At 47.8% G+C, this 21,805-nt stretch overlaps 1 protein-coding gene across 1 annotated transcript in view; it reads left to right on the top strand.

The window, feature by feature from the left end:
* LOC138452311 (beta-1,4-galactosyltransferase 3-like) overlaps nt 1-21,805 on the top strand; it is a 332,033-nt gene that overhangs the window by 281,435 nt on the left and 28,793 nt on the right. Inside the window, exon 6 of the mRNA XM_069604963.1 lies at nt 2,883-2,987. Coding sequence (XP_069461064.1) covers nt 2,883-2,987 — 105 coding nt within the window. The remainder of the gene's footprint in view (nt 1-2,882; nt 2,988-21,805) is intronic.

Here is a 21,805-nt window from a genome sequence, read left to right on the forward strand (position 1 = left end):
ACCATCGCCGACTCACTCAGCAGGGAGCTGCGCTCGTGCCACGAGTGGGAACTACGGCAGGATCTAGTGGACCGTCTCTTCCGACGGTGGGGCACACCCCAGATCGACCTGTTCGCGACGGCAACGAACTCCAAGTGCCGGAGGTTCGCCAGCAGGTTTCCCCAGGCGAGGAGGATGGGCGATGCTTTCTCGTTCCCCTGGGAGCGCCTGTTCCTCTACGCGTTCCATCCTTTGCCACTGCTAATCCGGCTCGTCAACCAGCTCAAGAGGTCACGGTGCAGGATGATCCTCGTCGCACCTTCGTGGCCGAGGCAGATATGGTTCCCGGACCTTCTGGACTTATCAGCGTCCCCGCCAATCAGGCTGCCGGTGGACGCGGATCTACTCTCCAGGGAAGGAGGCGCCATCCTCCACCACGATCCGAAATCGCTGAACTTGCAGGCCTGGCTCCTGCAGCGCTAGAGTTTGGAGGATACGACATACCGGCCGACTGCAGAGAGGTTCTTGCAAAGGCCAGGGCGTCCTCGACTCTTAAATGCTACGGACACAAATGGAAGAGGTTCTCTGTCTGGTGCCACGCACAGAAGATTAACCCTCTACGGATTACGGCTCCCCAGGTACTGCCGTACCTGCTGACGCTGGCCAAAGCTGGACTGGCACACGCGTCCATCAAGATTCATCTTGCTGCGATCTCCCGATACACCAGGACCACGGGCCGGACGTCCTTGTGGTCTCATCGTCTGGTGAAAGAGTTCATGAAGGGACTGTTCAGATCGTTCCCGCCGGTGAAGGCTCCAGCCCCGGCGTGGGAGCTCAACGTGGTGCTGACCAAGCTCATGGGACCTCCGTTCGAGCCTCTGCACTCGGCCCCGTTGAAGTTTCTGTCGTGGAAAACAGCGTTTCTTGTGGCCATCACCTCCGCACGACGGGTGGGAGAGATTCAGGCCCTTTCCTGCAAGGCCCCGTACTTGACTTTTCACAACACAAGGGTAGTGCTCAGGACGCACCCCTCCTTCATGCCCAAGGTACCATCGGACTTCCATCTCAACGAACCCTTGGTGTTGCCTGTGTTCTTCCGGTCGCCTTCGTCGCCGGCTGAGAGGACTTTGCACTCGCTGGATGTGGCTAGAGCGCTGAAGTTCTACGTGGACCGCACAAAGTGTTTTCGGAAGACGTCACAACTCTTTGTGAATTTTGGACCTGTCAATCAGGGGAAGGCTCTCTCGAAGGCTTCCATTTCCAGATGGCTCTCCGGCTGTATCATGTACTGTCATCAGTTGGCAAACCGACCGCTGCCTGGCCGTCCGAGAGCCCATTCCACCAGAGCAATCGCAGCCACCACGGCGTTCCTTTCTGGTGTGCCCCTGCTGGACATATGCAGGGCTGCTACGTGGAGGTCGACGCACACCTTCACGAAATTCTACTGCGTCGATCGGGATTCCAGGGAGGAGTCCAGGGTCGGCCAAGCAGTGCTGCGCAACCTGTTCGCCTGAGGTGAGCCTGGTGAGGAGGTAAGATGCTTAATGTTGGGTTTGATGTAATGCTTAATGTTGAGCCTTTGCCACCTCCCTTGGTTGTGCATGTGTGTACTGCTATGTATTCTTTATTCATGAGCATGTGAATCCATGCCAGACCCCATGCTGGAGAAGGAACAAGTTACTTACCTGTAACTGTTGTTCTCCAGCATGGGTCTGGCATGGATTCACATGCGAACCCTCCCGCCTACCCCTCTGCGGCTCTTCACTTGGTCATACTGCCACTTCACGTGCTTCCAAATCTGAAGATGGCTGCCAGAGGCGGTGCTTAGGTAGAGGGCAGTCATTGGCTGTGGTCAGTATGACGCAGAGACCAGTGATTGGTTATTACTATGAAAGACAGATCAGAAACGAAACTGATACTGGTTTTTTCTTTACCGAGGATTCCCAGCCTGACGACGGGCAATATTCATGAGCATGTGAATCCATGCCAGACCCATGCTGGAGAACAACAGTTACAGGTAAGTAACTTGTTCCGTACTGTCAAACTGTATATTGAGATTGTGCAGACTAGACCTATAATGAATTGTGGATTTCTGTAACTGTTAACCATGAGTTTACCACAATTGACAATTCTGGGTTTTGTAAAATTTGGAATATGTCTGCCACACGCTGTGCGTTTACTGGGGTCAACAAGTTAGGTTGTGACATGTCCAGGAAAAACATGACCTGACTGCTGTCATGGCATGTATGACTGGGGTGCTTGCTCAGCCTGCAGTTTGTAAGTTCTAGTCGTTGCAGAGTTGATTCAGTACTTCATCCTTCCAAGATCGATATATTATGTACCAATAAATTGGGCAACAATGACGCTGATTATTGCAGCTTCTCAGAAGCAGGGATGAAAGCTCTATTGAAAACCATTGTCTCGTATCACTGGTTGTCAGAAAATGTGCATCTGGGACTGAGATTTATTCCACTGATATTACCACTGGATCGATGGTTGCAGGACTAGGGCACCAACAACATGTGTGCTCTACTTAGTATGGGCATATGACCACACATTTGGTGTTCGTTTTTGTGCCAATGCTGATGCAGCTGTCATGTCACCTGGGCTTAAGCCATTATTGGCCGTTTATTATGATGGGGCTACAATATTAGAAATTGGGCTTGATGTACAGTCTAACGGAGACAGGAAACCTACAGCATAATATTTATTCAGCATGTTTGATGCTTTGCTGGGTGATGTTCACTGTGATTTAATTTTACTTTGCTAAGAACACACCTGTAGCTTTTACATCCTGATAATTTTCTAAAGGTGCGAAGGTCTGCCAGTATATCTTTCCGAATTGAGTAACTTGTACTTACCTTTTAGCCTTGTTAGCTTAGTCTTTCTCTTCTAATTATTAGGGTTGCACTCGGAGGGATGTTGATATCTCGACCATCAATTCTACATGGCCGGTACAAGATGATCAAACATGGACACGACAAGGGCAATGAGCAGAATCCTAAGAGGTAAGAAATCTGGTGGTTGAACAATTTACGTAATTGTTTTAGTTTATGCCAAAGGGGTGTTGCTTAATTAGCCCTTGGTATGTATGTCGCAATCCAGTGAAACTTTAGCTGCAGTTGAATTGCAACAGGTCTTATTCAGTGTGTAATTGCCAAATATTCACAAGGTCATAATTTAGCTTCTTACCTCATACAGAGCAGCATGGTCTTAATCTTTAGTAGGTAAACGCTATGAGCAGAAACCTTTTTTTTAAATGTTTACTTTAGAGAAAGTACCTTATTTTTTGTAGTATCATTTTTCAACGGGTAACTGTTTATTAAAATTTCACTTAGCTTTTGACATTTTCCTGTCTGTTTTTGGTTTTGACAGCCATTAACTATTCAGATATTGCATGCTACTATCCATCTCAAAAAAGCATCAATCGCGTTTGCACCTTCTATTGCATATTCCACTCCTTATCAGAGTAAAAAATGTTCCTCCTATACTCCCTCTCTTTCCCCATACGTTTGGAGGTCCATCACATGGAGCAAAGCCTACATAAGGATCTTGTCTGCGCATGCCTGCTTGTCGCCCTCACTTCTTCAGATACCCTTCTCCGGTCTTTACATTTGTGCAGGGAGCAGGGCATTCTTGATGTATTCACCACACGGGCACCTCCCTATTCGAAGTTTTGTGCTACGGCAGGTCAACAAACCAGTGATGTCATGAGCCTTGGAGTGACTTTTGACCTGCACCAAGAATGTATTCTGTGCCCCTTACCAGCAGTCCTTGGAATAAGGATCAGACTTCTGCAGGGCCTCTGTGGATTTTACAACAGTAATTCGTGTCCACCCAGGACAAAACACAACTCAATTGCCATTCCTCTTGTGGCATAGTCCATCCAGTTTCATTTACAGTACTAGAAAGTGATGGAAAGAGCTGCTGGCGATCTTGTTTCCGGTCACACTGTTCAACCCCTTCTGCTATGCAATTTTCAGGAAATTCATTTTCACAGAGGGGCAGCATACTACACCCCTCCTTTTCACCTTTCAGATTGATGTGGAACCAGAGGTCGTCATCTCCTGACTGTTATATCTCTGCTAGGGGATAACATGCATATTATTCAGGCAGCTCACACGCCATCCACTCGCTCTCAGCAGCAGAAGAGCAAGTAACTTGGTTCTTGCCAGTGGTCATTGCAGAGAGATATTCCTTCACTTTTATCACAATTTTTTTTACAGCATAATTTACAAACTCTGGTGTAAAATTGGGCTCCTCTTAGTTTTATGTGGCTGCTTTTGGAGATTACCAGAACTTGGGGGGTAATCGCTACCTCCTCCCTGCCTTTCCAACCTTATGAACTTTAGACACTTGTCAAAAAAAGAATTCCAACCGTGCAGCGCCATCCCCATCCTTAATCTCTGCATGGTTTGGTCTTTGTTAGTTCGCTAATACTTTGATACATTGGCTTCAGCAGACATTAAGTTGGTCACTTTAAAGCAGGGTTGTCTAACTCCGATCCTCGAAAGCTGGAAGCCTGATGGGTTTTCAGCATATTCCTCATTAATATTCATGAGAGAAATGTGCATGCAATGATTCTGAAGGTATGCAAACATTTTCTCATGAATATTAATGAGGGATATCCTGAAAAAACTGTCAGGATTCCGGCCCGCGAGGCCTGGAGTTAAACCTTGCCTTGTATTTCTAGTAGCCATTATTCCTGCCAGAAGCACTCTTCAGACTTTTTTGCAGAAGAACCTTTAATTGTATTTGTGGAATAGTGCAAGTTCTCAGAACTCCCCCTTAATTTCTATCTAACGTAGTATCAAATGTTCATTTGAGTCAAGAGATTAGTCTTCCCACTGTGATTAATCTGGACTATTCATCCCTTCTACCCCCTTGAGGCTAGGGAGGGGAGTCTGCTAAGCAAGACCCTCCCTAGGGGTCTGAGAAAGTGCAACCTCACTGGGGTGACTCCCTTCCTGGGTACAAGGACTCCCAATTCCTGTGAGGAAGTCCTTGTCCAGAGTACATTGTCTGCATACAATGGAATTGGAAAAGAGTGTTGCTACTGTTTTGGACTCTCCAAATAGTGACATTTCTTCATCTCTCTTGGCTTCAGGTAATGATGGATCTCGCCTGACCTCCAGTTAAGCACCAACACACCCCTATTTTTTGTGATGACGTACATAAAACCGCAAGGAACATGGAATGGAAGGGAATCATACGCAAAAGCGAGCCTCTGACAGGACGACGTCCTGGAGGGGTGGAACCAGGCTAGACCCTGAGACACCAGAAGGCTTGCATCCTGACCGGCAAAGAAGCCAATGTTGAAAGAGACTGAGTCAGTAAAGCAAACTTCTCACCTTGTGGCATGACCACATGGAAGCTGTGGTAGGTCTGGGGCCCATTAACTGATGCAGAGACCAGACCGCAGCAGAGAGATTGGCTCCCTGATCTCCACCTGAGAAGTGTGTTAACTTCCAAGCTGGGCAGCGGAAGAGAAGCAAATGCTTCCTGAGGTAACACCGATGAGAGCGGCGATCAGTGGTATCGGAGGCTGTAAAAGCCACAAGTCTTACGGGAGCCTGAAAAACCTGTACGGGCAGACACCCTACCGAAGGCCGGCTAAATCAAGCTTAGACGGCAAAATGGCTTTAGGGAGTCCTGAAAAACCGAGATGCATCAGTATTCGAGGCGTTAAAAGCCACAAGGGTTGCAGGAGCCTGGAAAACCCAAACGGTGCAAAAAAGCTGACGCAAGCCTATCAGAGGACTTTTGGTAGCTTTGAAAAACACCTTAATAGTCGACGCTGAGAGCCACAAGGGTTTCAGGAACCAGGAAAACCTGAACGTGGAGGCACACCACAGAGGCCCTGCAAAAATAAGCCTGTCGGAGGAATTTGCAGAGCCCTGGAGACACGAAACCTAGCAAGCAAAGGCGGTGAACAGAGAACTTGGAGGGTTCCCGTGTTTACACACCAAACAAGGACATTAGTCAGAAATGGTAGAATTGTGTTAAGAAAACCTTTTCTTCCTGGAAAGAGGGAAACATATCTAATATATGTAAAGACTTACGATTTGGCATACAGAACCCGCAGAGACTGAGGACTGTATTGTGAAAATGTACAAACTTTTTTAAAAAGCAAACCTTCTTGGAAAAGGGATCCAAGCAATTGTACCAAGCAAAGCCAACAGCTGAGGCTATTGTTTCGGCCGCCTCCTTTTGAAAACGTTTTTTCCCTAGGTGCTAGGGCCAGATAGCTCATAGAATTTTGGCAAATACCATTTCTTTTGGACTTTGAAAGAGACCCTTTATTTTTAGTTTGTTAGGTAGGGAATTCCCCTCCTAGCGGCAGGGCTAGATGGGTGTTTTCTTATTTAAATAAACACCCTTGAACATTTCACAACTTAGTCTCCTGGTTCACCACACCACTTTCTTGCCAGAGGCTATCAGTTCCAGAGAGGGTCCTTTACATCGAACGTTTGCAAAATGCTCACATTTTTCTTGCCTACGATTGGAACAATTCAACAGGTGTTAAATACTGTTGCTTTCCGTTTTTATCTCTGGGTATCCAGACATTCAAACCATTGCTATCCATTTGGATGAGTTCTGGTAACCTAAAATGTTTCTCTGAAAGGATTTGAGCCAATTATGATTTTGTTGCCTTTCTGCTTCCTGAGCCTTAGGACTAACTGCCAAGCGGTTTCATAGACTTTTAGTTATGCTGTTTGCAAACCGTATTTATTGGACATAAACTGGAGAGCAGCTGCTTTGTTTTATCTAGCAGTGCGCTCCAACCTTTTTGGCTAAAGCACTACTTCATGTATCTAAAGTTTATAGGACTTCTTATGATTCCTCTCTCCATGCTACTGTTGGGAAATGTCCATATATGGGAAATTGTGTGGGATGAAGGCACAAGTAAAAATGTATTTTCATAATGACTACTGTGCTCCAAGTTCATTGTCGGCTTCCCTCCTACAACCATAGGAGAGCAGCAGGAGTGCTCAAGCGGCTGGAGTCTGGTGTGGATAGAGTATGCCGCTAAGTTTTGCAGCCCCATAAAGTGGTGTGCTGGCCACACTCCTGTGTCTCAGACAGGGCGCTGGATAAGCCCATATTTGCACCCTGAAGGCTCGGAGGAGTCCTCTGATCATAATGCAGCCCTTGCATCATGATATGGCACTGCAGTTTCAGCCCACTGAAGGGCCTCCTGCACATGCTGCAGAGTAGTTTCTTTGATTTCACATTGCTGCCCCTGACCTTACCTTCAAAAACGACTTAACATTCTGCTCTGTCCCCAGACCTTGACACACACCATCCAATACTGATAAATGGAATAGAGCAGGGTCTAAAATATTTCTCTTGTCAACGTGCTTGCCCCATCTTCCGGCACTGTGCTGCTTCTCATTTAAAAAATAAATGCTTTTGGCACCCTAGTCATGCCACGGTGCGAATTGCTAGAATACCCTTCAAAGGCATGCGTTCATAGCATAGTGGCCTCATTAAATACCCTCTTAGATTGGGCCTGTATCTTTACTGTCCACCTGTTGCTTCAGTATGAGGGGAAAATGGACTGGGCTAAGAGTTTACAGTACTCTACGTTGAGTGACTAATTTTGGCAATGTTAAGTTACTGAGAAACATGCATGGAACCAACTGTGAAATGCCTTGCTCATTTGCTCTTTAACCTCTTGAGTGCAGAGTACGAGCTATCTCGCCCGCACTATGTTCAGTGCGGAGGATAAGATGGCTCGTCGCCCGCACTACTCAGCTATTGGAGGGGTGGATGCCCCCACCTCCCTCCTGCTGCTTTGCTGCTCCCCCTGTCCCCCAGGCTGTGAATGCGAAGGCCTCCCCTTCCACGGCTGAGGGTCGGGTTGCAGCTATGATGTCGGCGCACGCTATAATCTAGGGCGATTCCTGCCAGTCAGACCTCTTTGGATTACCAAAAGGCTTCAGCATGTTAATTTCGCAGACCCGCTTTTGCGTGCTGCAACAGCATTTTCTGCCTGGTTTCCTTGAGTGAGGGCTGATTGGAAAGGGAGAGACTCTCCTTTCAATTGATCCCTCACTCAAGCAGATTGCTGGTCGATGATCGAATGATCCTCGACCAGCAATGACCACCAGGACATCGATTTTGGGGGTTGGGGAGCCCCCCACCAGAAAAATAAATGGAACAAGTTTTGCCCTCCTTGGGGACAGATGGGTGCTGTTTTGCACTCATTTGACCCCAAGGAAAGCAACACAAAAAAGATGTTTGTAAAGGAACACTTAGGGACATTAGGGGGCTGGCCAGACCTCCCAGAAATCCCCCAGGAAGGGGCAGATTCTTGCTGCTTCCCGGGGCAAGGGGGCACAATTGAGGGTCTGACCCCATTTTTGCCATCCCAGGGTAGAAGCAAGGACCACTAGGTCACCAGGGATATGAAAATAGCAAACGGCTGGCATAATGTTTTGCTTTCTTTGGGGTCAAATTGCTGCAGTTGTGCACCGATTTGCCCATAAGGAAGGCAAAACATTACGCTCCACATAGTGGAACGCTTGGGGGTATTGGTGGGCTGGCCCTCTGCTTGTGGGCCAGCCCACTTAGGATTGCCCACCGACTGCCAAAGAAGGCCCGACCCTTGCTAGAAGGGGATAGGGGGGGGGGTTCTCGCCCTATTTTGCCACCCCTAGGGAAAAAGCAAGGACCACTAGGCCACCAGCGATATGATCTTGCAATCCGCCCCCACCTTCGCCCCCAAAATAATGCCAACAAGATGGCATAATGTTGTTTTGCCTTCCTTGGGGGTAAATGAGTGCTGTTTTGCACCCATTTGCCCCCAAGGCAGTCAAAACATAGGGCAATATTGCCAGAGGCACACTTGGGGTTATCGGGGTTCTGGCCCTTATGTCTGTAGCGACAGCGCCATCGGGAAATTCCCCCCCCCCCCCTCCCAATGGAGGAGCAGATCCTTTCCCTTGAGGGTCTGTTGCCATTTTGCCAACCCCATGAAGCAGTAAGGTGCACGAAGCCACCAGGGAAAAGATGTTTGGGTTGGGGGGCTGTTTTGCCTGCTGCCCATCACAGTACCCCCGGCTGTCCGGTATCTCTGGCCGGGCCACGTTAGAGCTTTTCCTTCCGGGGAGGGATGGGGCCCCTGCAGGGTCTCTGTGGGACAGCTGTTGGGCTGTGGGTCAGCCGACCCACATGCAAAGTAGATGCCCAAGGCCGGGAGCAGCACCCACGGGCCGTCCTAGAGCTCCGGCTTGGCTGTGTTACAGCTTTTCCCTCTGGGGAGGGATGGGGACACTGCCGGAGCTCCCTTGGACCTCTGCTGGACTTGGGGACAGTTGACAGTTGACCCACAAGGGAGACAGGTGCCCAAGGCTGGTGACATCACCCCCAGCCATCCTAGAGCTCTAGCCATGCCAGGTTACAGCTTTTCCCTCCGGGGAGGGATGGGGACTTACCAGGTCGCCCCACGACTGCCGATGGACTTGGGATGGTTGACGCACATTGGAAACAGGTGCCCAAGGCCGGGAGCAGCACCCCGCCCGCCCTGGATATCTGGCTGTGCTGCGGCATAGCTTTTCCCTCCGAGGAGGGATGGTGACCCTGCCAGGGCTACCTGGGACTGTCGCTGAACTTGGGGTTGTTTGCCCTTTTTTTTATTTTCCGCCCAGGTAAGCGCATCCACACATGTCAGAGCATGGGAACGTAGGACATGTAATGTTGCTGGCGTGTTTCGGTGGTTTCCTGACTGTAAATGTCTTAATGTGTCCCCCCCCTTTAAAATTTGCACTTTGCAGAGCCTTGTGGGTATTATAATCTAGGGCGATTCCTGCCAGTCAGACCTCTTTGGATTACCACAGGCTTCTTCTTTTCAGAAATGCATGGGGTTATCTGTTTTCTTTGGTGACTGCGACATCCCAGGCCCAAATCTGTGGGCTGTCCACAAAGCTAAATCCAGCCTTCTCCATGGCGTTTCATGTACTAGTGGTTTAGCCTTTTCCCTTTGCGCCCAGCTCCGTGCACTCACACATGAGGTACCATTTTCATTGGGGCACCTGTGGAAACGTGGGAAGACATTTGTTGTTTTGTCTTGGTTTTGATGACGTTTTCACATTTCCTAATGCACTTTGTTAGAGAACCCTTTCCTTTCTCAAATGTGGCTTACATTTCGTCGCTGCTTTAGGCACTGTATGCTTTTGTAACCTATGCAAGTCACCTATGCCAAGTACTTAGGTTTAGGCGGTCAGCATACAAATCCTGTGTACAATGGCTCAGTTTTTGGCTCGTGGTTTTGCTTGTTTTGTGATAAATTACGAAAAATGTGATTTCCTACCTAGAAGAGTCGGGGGGGGCTGGATGTATCATTGCATTGCTTTTCTCAATATTCACAGAAGCCATTACCTTACAAGTGCAATTCTTCCCAACCTATTGGAATTTTAGGTACATAGTTGTTGCCTGACCTGCACAAATGACCCCTTTCTGTACTTGGAATATTGTCTGTTTCAGAAATGCATACCTTTCTGTGTTCTGTTTGAGCTCGCATTCCGTCCAAGCATGCCCTATTAAAAAACAAAAAAAGGGAAACATTGCCTACCTCTCTCAAAACTGATGGTAACCTTATGAAAAATGTTTTGTTTCCACTCAACCTGTTTGAAAGCTTGGAAAATGGCAAATTCACAAATGCAAACCATTTGTTCTGAGCTCGTACAAGAAAATAAAAACCGCTTCTTTGTACAGCATTGTATTGCATTTTCTGAAGAAACCCATTTGGTCACTTTTTTGTTACTTTCTCACACCCCCCTACAGCAAACAACTAATCATTGGTGGCCTACATGTGGGAGGAAAAGGGTGCAAATTTGGCCGGGAGTTACTTGTAACAAAAATGTTATAAGGGATTGAATGCAACATACTGAAATGTCCAACACTGGGAGCGAAAATCCTCGGCAGTTAAGGGGTTAAACGTGCAAACGGTTGTCAAATAGCCACCAATGGACCTAAGCTATTAAAAAAACACAAATATGTGAGAATGTTTAGGTGTGAAGTTCACAGCAATATAAACAACCTATCAATGCTCTTTGGGGAGTGACTCATTTAATGGATGAATTTATAAAGTTCAGTCCACAGTCGATGCAATCTTGTCACAAAATGCAATGCGGACATTTCATTATTCTCTAAATGCTATCACATCAATCCATAATGTTTCTGGGATTGCAAAATCATCCATCTCGTTAAAGCTGGTTGTCGGACACTTTTCTGCTAGACTGTATTATGTTTTGCAGTCCAAGAGTAGACTTGACTGCAGTCTTCAGGGATGGATAACTATATTACATTTGCCACTTCGTTTACAAGAAGTCAACTTCCAGACTGGACTTCAGGCTAGGCTGCAAGTTCTTCAGTGGGCAGAAGGATGCGTTTCCTGTTTAGCATTGGCACTCCTACACTTACCACACCAGTTTTTCTTTTGGGTTGATGCTCAATATAGATGTTTTTGCTGATGCCTGAGAATGATGGTTTCAGTGCATCTCTGCAGGTATTTAAATTGACGGCTGTAGTTTCAACCACGGCCTTCTTTTGTCCCTAAAACTGATAGTTGGCCTACAGGCTTTTAGCACTATATAAACAAATACAATATATAAAATAGTTCTTTGGGAGTGTAAAGCTGATCCAGTATTTGTGCAATCCAACAAAGCATTAGGCTGTTAAACATGCGTGTTATCCACCTTACAGGTCTCCCCGTTTCTATTTTTTGTTGATGCTTGATTGGGCCGTATTTTAGAAGAGTGATTTAGTGAGAGGACTTGTCGCCTGTGGAACGTTATGACGAACAAAGCATGAAAGAACAGGTATGTATTTGTACCCCCTGACTCTCCCGAGACCGCTGCTGGTGTTCTGGAATCCACTGGGGACACACTCTTCTATGCGTGGTCCCGTCAATGAAGCCCCAGGGGTCATGAAGACCCCAGGGGTCACGCATACAGAGATCACTTTTGGTTTCGAGATTTAGTTTTGGTCATTCAGTCGCAGTGCACATGCATCTGCTCCAGACGGCTTTCAGTAGAACAATCAAACGAGGAAAGATGAAGACTACTGTGAGACAGAACACCTCATGGGATTGAAGGAGTGTTGCAACGGGAGTCACCGCGGTCAGGCAATGACATGCTATCTTCAGGGGACGAACACAGGAGCAGGTCCAGCACAGCTACCATTCATGCAAGAAGGCTGAAAATGTAGGAGCAGGCATCTTGTTGCATAAGCTGAAGATCCACCAAGTTCCAAGGATGTATTCGAACGGCGACAGCTACTCTGTCCACTGGTTTGTTTAGGTATCCTTCCAAAGGCTCAGAAGGCCAATCCAGGGGTCAAAGCACCAATGAGGGCCTTCTGGAGATCAGGCAGAGGAGCAGGGCTTCACTCGAACAGCACCAGACTATGCTAGTCCACTGCTGAGGTTGTCCTCTGGTTGTCCGCATACTGCTCTTCTTCGTGGGCAGTCCTCAAGATTGCTTCCAATGCCAGCACTTCACAAGTGCCATCCCCAATGGAGCTCAGCGAGTCCCCTGTTTAAGCCACTGCCAGACACATGGGAGAACTTGCAGCACATACGTTCGCAGACAAGAACAGGTCATTCATCGCAAATATAGATTTGTAATGCTGAATACCAACTATCCCGCCCCCTCCTTTTTGGAGTTCAGTGGACCCCTTTTTTCACTGTCCCTCAGCTCTATTCTTTCCCTCACTTTTTTTTGAAGGTTTACCAATTCTTGAGACAATGAATTGAGGCCCCTGGGATTGTTTGGCACCATGTCTCAAACCATCCTTTTCAGACGGCCCACTAACGACAATATTTCACTTATTATGAGGCCCAGAACCTCCCAGACTAGGATGTCTTACTTGAAGTAAGGTACACTGTTCAACACCTCCTTTCACAAAATACCCTGTGGGAGGGCCTGCCTACACTGGGCTGGACTCCTACTTTTACAGCTGCACCAAGCTCCCGCCTCTAACCTGCTCTGGTCCCATTCACTAGGGCTGCAATTTACTCCCGCACAAACGCAGAGGGCAGACACAGGAATGCTCACACTTGTCCCTTTACAGAGTTACAGCATCAGCCAGGGTGTAGACACATGGGTACTCATTCTGCCCATCCCATGTCCACCTCACCCTTCCCACATATGCCAGGGACGGCCCAAGGAAAATGAGATTCCCAAATCCCTTAAGGTGGCTTCTTTCCGTGAGGCTGGCCTACTAAGCGAGCCAATCAACCCCTCGCCAAACTTTAGCATGCAGCATAGAAAGTGAAGCCTCTACCTTTCAGCAGACCAAACGTTAAGGAATGGGGAAAGAGGCTAAAGCCCAAAACAACTTTTCCCCCGCTATGCCTAGTTTGACTAGCTCACCTTGAATCATTTTGGTTTAGCTTTGGCAAACTTGCATATAATCCATGCAGCCTACCTACCACATGATCCCAATGTTAATGCGTATGGCTACCCTTAAGTAATTGGGACCTGAAACCCAAAATTAATCCTTTGATCTGTTCTTTGACTAATGCCCTCTTTTGTGTCAGATCTGGCCAGGCTTGGCAGTCTGTAAGATTCTTGCCAAATGTTTCTGCTGGCTCTTGGAGTCGGGCGCAATTCTGGACATTGATCCTTCTCTTTGTCTATCCTGTAGTTAAAATGCTGTTTTGGAGGTCTCAAGTTGCTTTCTCTGCGGGGAAGCCTCACCCTCTGAAAAATTGGTATTTTGTTTTGCCTGCTTTGACACAAGCTTTTTGAGCCCATAATTATTGCTGTGCTATGTTTGGTTGTCGAAGAGTGCTTTTTTTGTGTTGGCTCTTTCGTCAATTATAAGTATCAGTGAGCTTTAGTCTGTCTTACTCTGAACCTTATGGCGTTTTCCACAGGGACAGTGGTTCTTCAGACTACCCGCTGATAGTGGGCTCTGGTTTTATCATCAATCAAGGGTTCTTCTTTCCTACCTCCTTTATTAGCAATCTCTGTTAGGCAAAGTTTGAATGCAGTACCCTCTGGGAACACAACAAGAAACTATGACTTCAGGTATAGGCAACCCAACCTTTGGTATAAACTTGTACTACACAGTTTTGGTAGCGTCTTGAGCAGCCAGGCTTATCTCGAGAGGGGAAATGTGAGCTGTAGTGGAGTTACACAAAGATTCACAGTTACAGGTATTCAAATAAACTTACACTCAAGGTTTCTACCATAAACAATTAATTTATCAGTCAGTTATAAAGCCTTCTTCAGAAGGGAGCAATATAATAGTAGCACACAAATCTACTTCAATACTGTACACTGAGTTTCTGGATCTGACGAGGCCCTTTTTTGTACGGCCCACAGACACAACCTACACCCACAGGTGACGTCAGGAACAAGGGTGCTAGGGACATTAATACCTTACTGTTGGCATACAGAATACTCTCAACAGTTTGTAAAAGGCAAAGGTTATTAGAACACAAGAATACACATTTTTCTTAAGCAGGGAAAATACGTTCAGATAGCAAGAGAAGAGTCATTCAGTTTAATAGGCTAAGCCAAAGTCAAGTCAATAGGCAAAAGTTTTTGTATAGGATGCAGCACTCAGGTATGTAAATGGGGGGGGCAAAGTCTTTACAAAAGTTCTTAGGAGTCTTTGATATTACCACATGTAGGGCCACAAGCTGATTAGACTTGTGAGTTGCAGAAGAAGGATTCAGCTGAAGACTTCTGTTCCTGTAGAGCTATGCAGATCTCACTGTTCCTGGGCCTCAGTCGTGGGGACAAGAGGGAGGACGTCGGGGGACTCCTGCACTGTATTGGCACCGTCAAAGCTGGCAACCGGCAAACTTTACGTTCAGTGGCTGTTTCACGTTTCAGCTCCTTGTGGTGCAGTAAATGGCAATAAGCGTGGTTCCTGGCTGTCAAGGTGGACTTTCCTCACATCTGAGGTCCCGCACTCAACTGAGGGGGTGGGAGTCTTTTGGCCAGCTTACAAGCAACGCACACAATCTGGTGTCCCTCTCCCTGGCTCTACGGTTTCCTGCAGCACTTTGAGGAAATGCAACCAGCTCTGAGATGGGTGTCCAGGTGGCTTACTTGGGAGTTGACTGGTCCCACCAACTCAAAAGGAGAAGTCGTCCTTGCAGGGCTTCTCTGGCGATGTGAACTTGGCGATTCGGGCCTGCAGTAGGGCTTCACCAGGCAAACCAACAGTCCTGGAGTTGCAGCAGCCGTCCTCTTCAAGCTCTTCTTCGGTTCCTTTGTCCATTGGTTGAATCTGCCTTCCACGCCAAGAGACTCTCCTTTTATTCAGTTCTCTCCCATTCATTCCAGCCTAGCTGCCACTCGCCCATCAGGGTTGCTGTCCGTGCTGGACAATCAGCCAGCCAATCGTCGGAGTGCATTTGGGTCTCCTAGGAGACTACACACAGGGAGTTTCGGCACCTCCCTCACTTCATGCCTACCCCAGACACTCTGGAGCCAGAGGAGGGTTTCACTCCTGAAGCCGGCACAGCGCCATTTTGAAAAACATGGCTCCCGCGATTTAACGTTACCGGAGCTGCGAACAGTTTGCGGTCAGGATAAATCATGGTAGTTCATTGCAAGACCACTGCCACCAGCCATTCTGAGAGGAAAGGGTAAGATATGAATGCTACATGAGTAACTTTACACAGGGGATACGAAGTAACCACTCCAGCACTCTATTGTAAAATGGGGTGAGCTGGGTCTAGAATTTTGCAGGACTAAGTGAAGTCAATTTCACTCCACTGTTCTGAGAAACAGTAGTTGATCCCAGAGAAGTTAATTAAACCTTGGGACATATAAAAGACTTAACTGTGTCACTGCACTGAAGGTGCTTTGTGACACTATTGTAAAAGATGTCTATGGAGTTGGTTAGACTCCATAACCAAAAAAAACAAACTCGGAAAAGTTCAATGTCGCAATGTTTAGCAAAAGAGCTGGAGGGCTCTAGGTGGGAGGAATTGGCACATTTTTGAGAATTCTCCCTAACGAACTTTGGTGCGCTTCATATATTATTTTGAAATTGTCAGTAATATCTTCGTCTTGGGCTCCGACAACTCGAAGATGGGGTTTAAAAAATGGCAACACTGTGATGCAAAAATGTCGCTGACTGACCCACATTGGGTGTGCTTGTGGTGTATCGATGTGGAGCACAAGACCTCGACCTGTCAGAAGTGTCAGGCGATGACCGGAAAAGCTCTGCAGGAGCGTAAAGGGAAATTAGCGTTAGGTAAACTCCCTAAAATATCCCCTTCGACAACCCTGTCAAAGACATTCTTCTGACGAAGCGAGAGACAACTCTCCTCGAACAGAAGAAGACTAAAAGGTCCAGGTCACCAAGTGGTTCCCACCACTCGTCGAGGAAATCTGAGAAAAGGCAACATAAGTGTCCTACTTAGTCTTCCTCGTCTGACTCCTCTCCAGAGAAGACTATATCTTGCCCCACTAAGGCCTCCACTCCGGCTGAATGGTAATCGGTCAGGCAGGAAATGCTAAAGATTTTCGAGGGCCAGAAACCCTCGAAGCAAGTAGGCCATCCGCCTGCCAATGCCAGTAAGGAAAAGTACTCCAGCCAAATCCTGCGCGTCCTCGAGCCTGGGACAAGGCCAGATGCTGATTGAGAGTCGTCGAGGCGGCAACACAATGAGAAGTAATTGAAGACTCCTTCGAGCCATCGAAGTCTGTCACAGACAAAGCCTACGGACAAGTCAAGGTCGTCGATGCAAAAAACAAGTTTAATGACTCCTCCATTGGCATCTGGCTCGAAGCCATCAACACCTTAACCATCAATTCAAAAATCCTTCACACCATTGCCTAAGGATTTCTTTTTAGTCGGACATCCATTTATGAAGACAATGAGCCACCTTTTGGATTGCAATACGGCACTCCTAATGTCCCTGATGGCTTTATATCAAAGGAATCCAGGTTTCAGGACCTGTGAAAATGTATAAACGAGCAGGGTGTGGACACCTCACCACAGTTGGATTTTGGCAAGCCAGAACCAGATGATCATGCAGATGTATCTTAGACAATTGATGACCAGGGTGACTGATTTTATGGGATGGGCCAGGCCTGTCCTCCCTTTCAAACAGGATAACCTCACGAATATTTTAGGTCCTCAAAGGCATACAATCCAACCTGTTCAGTTCATGCTACAAAAGAGAGTAAGTGCAAACTGGGAGGCACCGGAATCTCATCCGGCAGTCAATAGAAATTTGACAAAATAATATAGGCTGTCAAGTAGTGACCCCAGCTACTTGTCCATACATCCCACACCAGAAAGCCTGGTGGTGCTAGCAGTAACCGGAACCTCCAAGCAAGCTGCCTATCCGACCATTCCACCAGATCGGGATGATATATGGTCTTTTCCCCCAAGAGCATGGCTCTCAAATCATCCAACTCTACGTGTGCACTTGCAAAATTCACCTACACCCTATGGGACTGTGCATCCATGGCAGCTGAACGTATTTCTGAAAGGGAAGAAAGCGATGGCTTCTTGGCCATTGTAAAAGATGGCAGAGGCCATGTGGGAGTCTCTACAGTCTGTCTGGATTCTGCTGACTGCATCATCAAAGCCATGGCGGAAAGCACCATGATACACAGGTTTGCATGGTTAAGGAATGTGCACCGGGTGTGCAGTCTAGACTCCTTAATTTGACTTGACAGGTCTCCTCTTTTTGGCAGCAAGGCCGACAAAAGCCTTGAGAAGCTGCAGACCTCGAAGATGGCAGCCAAGTCTCTAGGTGCCGCTGTTAGCTTTTTCACCCCAGTTGACATTCTTGAAGGGGTAGATCCTTTCAGTACTACTCAGTTGGAAGAGCCAGAGGAATGGCTGGTCAAAGATGCCAATGAGGATTCCCTCATGGTGGACGACGGAGAGGTGCATAGCCCTCCCTAGCAGCAGCAGCAGCTTTACCACAGCCACTGCTTCAGCTGCCTCACACCTCTCTGAGGTCTTGACTCGCGACATCCTGGTAAGAAGACAGATTGTCAGCACCTGAAAGAATTGTATTTGTATTTATTTATTACTTCAGATGCTTGGGCATTCGAAACCATAGCCCATGGTTACTGCCTCCCCTTTATTCAGAGACCTCTGAATCATCCACCAGGAAACCATTTGTTAAACGTTTTAGATCTGTTCCTTTTGCAGGAGATTTTGAGCCTGCTGGAGGAAGGTGCTATAGAGCCAGTATCTGTGACCGAGAGGAACAAAGGATGATATTCCCCATATTTCCTTATCCCCCAAGAAGGACTGAGACCCATCTTGGACTTGAGATACTTGAACAAGTTCCTCTAAAAATGCCGTAATTGCGACTGGTCCTCTCCCACGACCCTCCACACCTCACCACTTCTGCTTCAGTCCAACTTCCCTGCCTCTCCCTACCCTCAGACACTCCCCTCTCCTAGCTTCCACACCCTTGCTCTTGACTTCTCACTCAGTACTCCTAAACCCCCCTGTGCCTGCCAGACTCCAAAGACTACCTGCCTAAACCCCCACACCTCAAATGATCAACCCTCCTGCCCTACCCCTTGACTTTTGCATTCTATCCTCTACCTGCCTACTCTTCCCACCCCCAACAACATAACCCTCTCAACCGACACTCAAAGTCCACAGGCATCCAGCCCCCCAACCCCTTCTCCATCTCAACCAGTCTCAACCACCCTGAACGATCCTACCACACCCACCACACCATCGGGCACCCATGTCTGTCAAGCTCCCCTGCGATGAGCATTGAGAAAACCACCTCCCCTCACACAGTCACATGCATCCTTTTTTAATGCCCGCTCCTTAGCAAAAAATAGACACAGCATCTTTGACCTCCTATCGGACAATCCGAACCTCATTTTTATCACCAAAACCTGGTTGTCCAAGGACTTGCCCCAGCAGCGCATGAAGCCTCCCCCCCTGGCTACTCGCTTAACGGCCACAATAGACCCTCCAGAGTTGGCGGAGGGCAATCTCTTCAAACCCCATTTCTCCATCTCACTTGTCGAATACCGACATCCAATGCCTCCTGTGAATCCCTTCTGGTAAAACTTTTGTTACCATCGACCTAACCCACAGATTCCTACTCGTCTACAGACCCCCTGGATACCAGAGACATTTCGCCAACAACCTCTGACTCAATAGCTACCATTCAGGTAAATCACCCTTCTCTTAGACTCCTGGGAAATTTCAATATCTGGTTTGGTATACCCAACAAACCCATAACTCATCTGCTGGTTGACAGTCTTGATGCACTCAACTTCTCCCATCATACCACTGGCTCAACCCACGCAGGTTTGCACACACTTGATGCAGTTTCCAGCTCCCATGACTTGGTTTATATAGCCAGTCCCGAACCGCTCATCTCGACCGACCACTTTGTCATCCCTTTCTCTATCCACACACCTGCCCCTCCTCGTACAACTCCCTCAGCCCCCACATCTGATCTCAAATACTGGAACAAAGTCAAGGTCCTCCCCGACCTAAACGAAGCCCTGCTTCTCCGTCCCCCCTGCTATTCTGCCCCGTGATAGACCCTTAACCACAACCACTGATTCCTTCGACTCCTGACTTCATGAATCACTAATTCCTCTCACCACCTTGCCCCCTGAACCCTCACTCAAAGGACAGTCTCCCAGATGGTTCACGCCCCACCTGAGCAAGGTCAAATAACAAAATAAAACTCTGTTGAACGCAAATAGCGAGCATGTAAAACGGATCTTAGCAGATCCATGTTCGCCCTGCACCACAGTAATTACAAATCCGAAAGGCCAAAAAAGCCTATTACAAGAATCAAATTCTCAACTGTGGCAATCGCAGCAAAGCACTCCACATAATCGTATTGGAATTCGTGAACGCTACGTGCAGCTCTGCCCAATCCACACCCACACAATCACTATGCAACTCCCTCTCCTGACATTTCTTCAACACTGCACTTGACAGGATGGCAACCCTTAACACCAAACTGTCCTTGCTCTCCCCCTTCCCTTCACAACTCCTCCTGATCCCACTGCCCTGACAGCCACTTCCTTCAAACCCATCTCCAGAGACTAGTTCCTTGACCTACTACCAGCCAGCAAACTCTCTGGGTCAGCCCTCGACCCTTACCCCGACTCAGTCCTGAAAGAAATATTTTCCTCTACCTGTGCAGGAGAACATGTGAGAGCCATACTAAACTCCCTCACCTCTGGCATCTTCCCTGAAGCCTTCAAAATAGCTCATGTCAAGCCGTTTCTAAAATAAAGGCAACCCTTGACCACAAGAAATACAGGATCGGCCTGTAATTCCAACACCAGATTTCTTGCGAAACTCATTGACCGAACTGCATACTCTCAGCTCAACTCCCTCCTAGAATCCAACTATCTCCTCGACTGCACACAATCAGGCTTCAGACTGCGACATGGAACAGAAACCACGATGATCTCAAGGTCACTGCACTGAGGGCTATGAAACACTGATTATCTTTGATCTCTCTGCAGCCTTTGACAAGGTTAACCATTCAGTGCTCCTTGACCACCTCCACTCCCTAGAAATCCGAGGCACTGCTCTCAAATGGATTGCCTCCTTCCTCTGCAGTAGGAAACAAATAACTTTCCTCTCACCTTTTGTCTCAACTGCTTGCTCTGTGAACTCTGGAGTACCCCAATGCGCATGCCTATCTGCTCTCCTGTTCAATCACTACCAAGAATCATCTGCATGCACAATCTCTCCTGTTACAACTACGCTGACGATACACATTATCCTAAGAATCCCCAAGACGAGCACTAATTCTCATCCCGACGTTGAAGCTTGTCTCCATGATATTGACCGATAGATGACAAAAAACCACCTCCTTCTGAACCACGTTAAAACCGAAATGGTGTGCAGCAATGCTGCCCTTCTCCCACATCTGCTCCCATAGACCCCCTCCCCCAGCCCACCTCCCCACCCCTCCGATATAGTCAAAAACCCAGGCTGCACTAACCCTCTCCGGTCAGATCAACGTGTCCATGCTGTCACTACCACCTCAAACTTCTCAGACGCATTATTCCCTACCGCAACAGACTTGCCGCAGTGATGTCGAGACCGGCATACTGACTCAACAAACTCCAAAGAGCCCAAAACACTGCAGCAAAACTGCTCTTCGCCCTGGGACACAGAGACCATATCCCACCCGCTCTCCGAACCCTCCACTGGCACCCAGTCGGACGAAGGGCCACCTTCAAGACCCTATGCATCACTCACCGAGCAGTGCACAAGACCGGCCCAACGTACCTACAAGAAAAGATAAAACCCTACCTCCCACCCCAAGATCAGGCACTGCCCTCGTTCTAGTGATTACCTCTATCAGGATCGGAGGATCTGCCTTCTTATCCTTGGCCCCAACTCTGTGGAACTTACTCCCCCCCCCCGACCCCCCTTCTTATATTCGACACACCCAAGACAATATGACTGTCCGTAAAGCTCTAAAAAGTCTCTTTCCATAACACCAACTATGACCATCTGAGGGGACTAAGACCTGCAACCCGATGACACATGCTCAATGAGATCACAAGCAATGTCGCCCCTGAATACGCTTGTCACTATTAAGCAAACATGCACCTGAAATCCGGAATAGCAAGATCCTTAGATTATAACCCATCCAAACACTCCCCTCCCGCATCACTGTGCTTACTCTCTACTCTACACCAAAACACAATTAAGTGCAGCTACACCCCTCAGTTTCAGCCTAGCTACTCACATTTGAACAGTACTCCACGAACACCTCATCATTCTAATAAAACGCAGCTATATACCATGAAAACCGGCCTAGCTGCACACATGCGTCCTACACAGGCCTAAAGCAGACAGAACCCAGTCTTGG

The sequence above is a fragment of the Ambystoma mexicanum genome, chromosome 1p (assembly GCF_040938575.1).
Source record: "Ambystoma mexicanum isolate Mex_15411 chromosome 1p, UKY_AmexF1_1, whole genome shotgun sequence".
Taxonomy (NCBI): domain Eukaryota; kingdom Metazoa; phylum Chordata; class Amphibia; order Caudata; family Ambystomatidae; genus Ambystoma; species Ambystoma mexicanum.